Source organism: Aplysia californica, unplaced genomic scaffold (genome assembly GCF_000002075.1).
Source record: "Aplysia californica isolate F4 #8 unplaced genomic scaffold, AplCal3.0 scaffold00088, whole genome shotgun sequence".
NCBI classification, from domain to species: Eukaryota; Metazoa; Mollusca; class Gastropoda; order Aplysiida; family Aplysiidae; genus Aplysia; species Aplysia californica.
Genome location: NW_004797358.1, coordinates 1,078,508 through 1,085,847, shown reverse-complemented (window position 1 = coordinate 1,085,847; position 7,340 = coordinate 1,078,508). Strand labels below are relative to the sequence as shown.

Below are 7,340 nucleotides of genomic sequence, written 5' to 3'. Positions count from 1 at the left end.
TAGTGGTATATGCTGTTGGCAACAGTATTCTCCTCTGTGGCAGTAAGAACAGAATACACGGAACATACATTTACTGCAAACGAGAAGGAAATGGCATACTTTACAATGTATTGTGTCGAAGAGCAGAGGCTCCTAACAACAGAATGTTGCACCTGCCCTTCCCCCCAAAAATATTTGTTAAGTTATATAAAATAAAGATAAAAATAATTAATAAAGAAATAAAATAAGATAAATAAATAGATAAGTCAAATAAATAAAGAATCAAAGAAACAAAACATAATAGACTGCATGACTGTAATTTGGTAGGCAGGTTGCTTCAACCCTACAGTCAGGGCCATTTTTCACTTTTATGCTATGGGTATTTGGCAAATTCTTCCGTAGGTTTATCGAACGGTAAAGTGGGCGCACTCCGCCCTAATGAACAATCTAAGTGTCAAATCAGATACCTCATAAGGAAAATGCAATAATAATTACATACGGGAGACGTGGTGACATCAAGCTTTCGTCAAAATAATAATAGAAACCCACATTTTCCTGCCCGTTAGGCAACTTTTTTCGAATTTTCTTCAAAGTATACATACATTCATCCACCAAACTCCGAAACTTGGAATAAAAAAAAAAAAAGCAACAACAACAAAAAACAAACACCCCCCCCCCCCAAAACAAACAAACAAGTAAAAAAAAAAAAAAAAAAAAAGCGTGTTTCTAAGCCCTTAGATACAGTAATTTAATCCATTAATATAGGGTCATATTTCCCCAAGTGAACAATCATTTTATGTAGCGTGACTTCTCCTCCGCCCGGTCCGACCGTTCTGGATAGGTCTCAACATGTCTGGTTTAGCTCGGATATTCATAACAGCCGCCAGGATCCGGTCCTGAACGCTGTTCCACAGCATGTTCATGACGTCATTCAGTAGCTGTAGCTTCCAGGGTGGGACGTAACGACTGTGGGGCTGGACAGAGGCGACTGCATGCATGTAGCAGTCCACGACCTCGTCTAGAGCTGGGCTAGTCCACTGAAGCAGGCGACTTTTGGCCTCCTGCAGCAACAAGCGAAAGACAAAAACTATTGGAAGGGCGACAATTGGGTAATGTAAAAGTAAATACACAATGTCATGTACCAGGTGACCGGAAAAAAGTTCGTCCAAATGAAGGCCAATAAAACAGTTATATATGAATAAAGGTACAACCACCACAGTTTGCAGAAATGTGGAACATCCGTCTAGATTTAATATAGGTATTCATTTATAAGATCTCTTCCAGATACTTCCAATTTCGAGTGAAGCACATTCTGACACGTTGAGCGAAATTACCAATTGAGCGTTGGCACTGCTCTTGTGAAGTGGATTGTATGGGGTCCAGTTGTGTGCTCAGTCGGTCTGACTGTTCTGTAACTGTAATCAAAATGGTTGCTGATCTATTGCAGTACGGCTCTGGCGTCGTGGGGAGCAGTCCCGTCTCGCTGAAAGTACTGGTTCTTTCTCCCTACATCATCAAAAATTAATAGTCTCAAGCTTCTCCAGAACTTGTAGCCCTGATAGATCACCGAAACAAGGACCACCCTAAACTTTTCAAGAGTTGTTTTTACAAGCTGCCTACCGTGTGTTACGCAGGACTTTATAATGCAAGTTCTTGTCTTCTATGTGCCCAAACCGTTCAAAATTTACAGCTCTTTTCAAAGTGGACCTTTTTTCTTGGAACATTGGGTTTGATACAGATATCTATCCCGAATGCCCGAGCAAATACTACACAGGTCGATTTGGGAGACTTTGCCAGCTGATAATCTTGACTGCGAAAGTAATTATTTTGATGTCAATAAAAAAAAACAGACAAACAAAAAAAACAAGAAAATTAGAAACATTTTCTTGCTCGAACTTTTTTCTGCTCAGCTGGTACATGTGCAAGAACAAACGAAGTTATCTAAAACGTCCACCCACTGTCAAGAAAAAGAGGAACTGAGGCTCCCCTCAATCTCTTTTTATTCCTGGTTCTGTGTGTCAAATTTTCTCACAGCCCCCCCCCCCCTGCCTGCCTACCTGCCTGCCTGCCTGCCTGCCTACCTGCCTGCCTGCCTGCCTGCCTGCCTGCCTGCCTGCCTGCCTGCCTGCCTGCCTGCCTGCTGTCTGCACAAGTGCAACAACAACCTTTTCTCACCTGCGTGGCCAGGAAATAAGGCTCCCCGTAATCTCTCTTTATTCCTGGCTCTGCCTGGGCCCAGAACTCCTCGCATTGACCCAGGAAGTTGGTCGTGGAAGACAAAGCAGTCCTGGAAGAAAACAATACATGTTATAGAGATGGACCTATTGTAACGGCCACATGTATAAATCTATCTATCTATCTATCTATCTATCTATCTATCTATCTATCTATCTATCTATCTATCTATCTATCTATCTATCTATCTATCTATCTATCTATCTATCTATCTATATCTATATCTATATCTATATCTATATCTATATCTATATCTATCTATCTATCTATCATATATAGAAGAAGAAGTAATATAGTGTTAAGCGCATAGAGCCTGCTGTTGAGCGGGGATATGCGCTATACAAATGCTATCTATTATTATTATTTATTATTATTATTATTATTATTATTATTATTATTATTATTATTATTATTATTATTATATATATATATATATATATATATATATATATATATATATATATATATATATATATATATATATATAAGAGATTCACCTGTACAATACAAACAGCCACTCTTGTCATTTTCTCCCTAGCGTCTTAAAAAGATACATACTTATAATGACACTGTGTAAGACGCCCACATGTCTAAGATAACCAATTTTCTCCTCAACAATGGGTGGCCGTCTCAGTCAAGCAGTTTCAACTGCACTCGAGATTGAGTCTGGAATAGTTCCAGTGGAGCTAGGCTATCAAGTCTGACTCACAAGTTAGTTATATATCTCGAAATTCACGTGTTTTATTTTCTTCCTATACATTTCTACACGAAATCTGATTCATAAAATATTAATATATCACAATTTACGTTTTTTTTTCTCTCTTCCAATACATTTCGACACGAAGTCTGATTCAGAAGTTAATCGCAGTTAACGTGTTTTTCCATTTTCCCCCGATACATTTCTACACGAAGTGGAAAAACGAAGGGAAAGATTAGACTGCTGGTACTGTGACTAATCAAGGTATGAGTATGAGTATGAGGTGACAAAAGTTCCACACGAGCTAAATTTCGACTGCTTAGTGTAAGACTCCGACAAACGCTATTTTGAAAAGTGACTTATGACAGAGTCTTACACTGAGTAGTCGATTTGAAAATCCCTGACTGACAGCTGAACATACTTGTAAATTGCAGGCTCCACAGTGATGACTTTGACCCCGAAGTGCGCCATTTCCCGCCTTAAACTCTCGGAGAAGCCAATGACAGCAAACTTGGAGGCCGAGTAGGCGGTGAAGCCGGGAGTAGCAGTGCGCCCTGGTGAATGAAACAGTCTGCCTATTAGCCTACTTGTTAGAGCTATCAACCAACCAACCAACTAACTAAGCGATTGACCGACCGACCAATGAATATATGAATGAATGAATGAACCAATCAAGCAATCAAGCAATCAAGCAATCAAGCAATTATATTAGCTACACAATGCTATAGACGAATCGTTGATCTTACAAACAAAGAATGCTTGATTTAGAGAAGCAGCCTAGATCTACACCCCCCCCCCCCCCCCCAGCATGTGCTTATTGAATTCTGTATACATATCTACCTCTCTCATTGAGTAGAAACAGTGCGGTAGCTACGTTGTAACACAGGTCTGCGACAGAACTGTAGATGCTTGTGTTTTTTATGCCCCCATCGACACAAATTAGATATTTAGAAGGGCCAACCCGAGCTGAGAGAAATACAACGTCCCAGAAGAGAAACCGAGATACTCTATTAAAACTCTCACCACACTGGAATCGAACACAGTACCAATTAAGAGCTTGGCCGTCGCATGCAGAAGACTAGAGTTCGATTCCCAAGTGGGGTGAACATATTATTTTATCGAGTATCTCAGTCTTTCTGCTATGACATTGTGTCCCTCTCAACCCGGGTTGGCCCTGTCGGGCAGTATCAAAGCCTACCTTCTAAAAGATCTAAACTGCAACGATGGGTGGTTGTAAAGACATTTTATATTAATATAACTCTTACAAGTTGTAAGCCTATTCCCTGCTTTGCTGCAGCATGTTTTGTTTGAAACCTATGAACGTCAGCATTTCCAGCTTTATAAAGGTTTTAAGTGCGAAGCAAAGCATACATTACCCATCCAACGGTTCAGAAAGAATGAAGATCTTTTTGTATGAGAATACAACTGCAAGCGGCTATGATGAATGAAGACAAGCAAGAAATAACAATAATTCAGCATCTTTTCGGCAGACGTCCCGACTTCTTGGAGGTCAGTTATAAATGATATAAGGCAATCGCTCTCATTTAATGAAATAAAGCTTGTTAATACATGTATTCTTAATACAACTCACTCACTATCCACAATACAAACTTCTATTCTGAACTAAGGTGTACGGGTGTAACCCAACCAGCAACACCGTGCTACATCTAAACTCGCACAAAAAAGTCAAGGAACAAAAATTCAAGGAAAGAAAACTGAAGAACAGTTTAACCGAATTTATTCATTTTTTCAAAAAAGATGCTTTCGACTCCTTAGATTCTTCTTCTTCTTCTTCTTCTTCTTCTTCTTCTTCTTCTTCTTCTTCTTCTTCTATCCCGTGGTTGGGGCAACCGTGGGGTCACCACTGCATCCTAAAACCAGCTCTCGCCATCTATTTTTGTTCTCTGCTTTCCTCAGATTGTCACCCATCGTCTTTCCTGTCCACTCTGTAATGTTGTCCTCCCATCTCCTTCTCTGCCTTCCTCTCTTTCTCTTTCCTTGTGCGGTTCCTTGCAGGATTGTTTTGGCAAGTCCTGTGGATCTTGTGACATGCCCATACCATTTTAGTTTTCGTCTCTTCACTGTGGTCAGTAGATCTTCATTTTGCCCCACTGCGTTGGTGATTCTCTTTCGTACTTCAGCGTTTGAAACGTGGTCTTTGAAAGAGTCTGCGGTAACATCTCATCTCTGTGGTCTGAATCGCTTTATCTAATTCTGCTGTTAGTGACCACGACTCGCAGGCGTATAAAATATTGAGATGACCAGTGAGCGCATTAGCCTAATTTTTGAGTTGTGCGTGATGTTTCTGTCCCTCCAAATAGGCTTCAGTTTTAATAGCGCAGCTGTTGTTTGCGCGATTCCGGAGAGAATTTCTGGTCTTGAGCCTTCATCTGAGACGATTGATCGGAGGTATTTGAAGCTGTTGACGGTCTCAAGTTTCTCACCCCTGACTTTGATGTCCGCGTTGATGCCATTGGTGTTATTGATTAAGTGTGTACAATTTCAGATTTAAAAAAAAACCCCGAGAAGTTCATGTAAAATGAGTTTAAGTCACTCTGGTCGGATTTCAAAAGTCTGAACAGCCATAGTTTTTCATGAACAATGTCAATAGCGGGTGTGGCCACTCCGTTTGATCAAACACTCGGCACAACGTCGACGCATGGGCAGGACATGCCTTCGGAGAACTTGTTGCGGTAGGTTCTTCCGCTCCAGGACTAGGCAGCCCAGGAGCTGTTGAAAGTATTGTGCAGGAAGGAGGTTGTCCCTTATCAACTGGTCAATGTGATCCCAAATGTTCTCTCTTGGGTTCAAATCCGGACCACAAGGTGGTCAGTCCATGCGGGTGACAGCTTGCTGCTGCAGGAAGTCCCCCACGACGCATGCGCAATGTGGCGCGGCGTTGTCGTCCTGCAGTACTGTCAGGGGTCTAATCTGCTGCTGGAGAGGAACGGCAAGGGGACACAGAATTTCCTCCCTGTAACTTGCGCGGTCAAATTGTCCTGTATATGGTACAGGGGGTCTTGTGGTGAGCTGAGAAGCCTCTCCATACCAGAACGGACCCTCCACCGTAGGGCTCCACCTGCTGGATGCACTCAGGGTGGAACAGCTCTCCTCGGCGCCTCCAGACGTGGGCTCGCCTGTCTGGGTGCAGCAGGTTGAATCTGGATTCGTCCGAAAGGATTACCTGGTCCCACTGACATTGTGTCCTCTGTGAATGACGAGCAGACTACGCCCGGCCAGCTGCTTTGTGGGGCGGCGTGTGCCTTGGGCGCCTGGCAGGGACGCGAGAAGCGAACTTGGCTCTACGGATACAGTTCCCCACCGTCTCCTCGCTTTCGAGGACTTTGGCTGTCACCCGTAGTTGGTCCCTGATGCCGTTTGCAGTAGTGGTTCGTGACGTCACGGCCTGTCTGACGATGAACCCGGTCGATGCTGTCGTTGGTCAAACGGGGCGGCCCTGGTCAAGGACTGTTCTGGACCCTTCCGGTCGCTCACCATCGTTCTTGCAGCCTGTATATGACTGATGGGGACACCCCAAGTCGATGTGCAACGACTGGGAACGTGGAGCCATCTTGGAGCCAGACCAGGGCTCATCCTCTGTCGACGTCAGGCATCGAGCGTCGTTGGACCATCGTGTTGTAATGAAACATGGCCAAAAAACGCTGGCTTATAAAGGCTGTGAGCGAGCAATATTCACAGCTAAGACATCTGTTTAGCACGTGCCAAGCTTAGTTTTAGCTAACAGTCCCTATGCCAATGTTGCTGAGTCAGAGAAATTTAGCCCATTTTTCATGCTTTTTGGCTGTGTTTCAGAATGTCCTGCACCGTCACTGTGAAGCTGGTGCGGGCAAATTTGCTGCACAGGCCAACTGTCTAGTTGTCAGTGCGTGTGCCAAGTTTGGTTGACTGATCTTAACGGGTTTGTGAGATATTGAAGTTTAAAATTGACAGATGAAAACACAAGTTTTTTCCTTGACTTTTTTGGGCGAGTTTAGGTTAAAGACCAGTGTCAATATTTCTCTCGAGCTTACCTGTGTAAAACCCCTAGTCACTTTGAATAAAACGTGAACTATGTTACTGCGGAAAGAGTTCAGCTACATGTTCAGTAAATGTTTCTTGCTCACCAGCCATGCTTGCCATGTTGACAATCCTCCCTTTGGCGGCTCGAACCAGAGGCAGGAAGGCCCTGGTCACGTTCACCACTGCCAGGATGTTCACGTCTATCGTGTGTTGGAACGATCTCTTCGGGATCCACTCAAACTCTGCGTGGCACGCCACGCCAGCGTTGTTCACCACGGCCCAGAGCACTGGAGAAGGATGTGTGGAAGGGGGTGGGGTTTGGGTTAGGGGTGGGGGTGAGGTTTAGTGTGTGTGTGTGTGTGTGTGTGTGTGTGTGTGTGTGTGTGTGTGTGTGTGTGTGTGTGTGTGT

At 43.4% G+C, this 7,340-nt stretch overlaps 1 protein-coding gene across 1 annotated transcript in view; it reads right to left on the bottom strand.

Annotated features, from left to right (window-relative positions):
- Positions 1 to 773: 773 nt before the first annotated feature.
- The window catches only part of LOC101855631 (17-beta-hydroxysteroid dehydrogenase type 6-like), a 9,145-nt gene continuing 2,578 nt past the window's right edge, over positions 774 to 7,340 (bottom strand). Inside the window, exons 3-6 of the mRNA XM_005094750.1 lie at positions 7,036 to 7,218; positions 3,288 to 3,465; positions 2,155 to 2,266; positions 774 to 1,040 (exon numbers count right to left, since the gene is read on the bottom strand). Of these exons, the coding sequence (XP_005094807.1) occupies positions 774 to 1,040; positions 2,155 to 2,266; positions 3,288 to 3,465; positions 7,036 to 7,218 (740 nt within the window). The remainder of the gene's footprint in view (positions 1,041 to 2,154; positions 2,267 to 3,287; positions 3,466 to 7,035; positions 7,219 to 7,340) is intronic.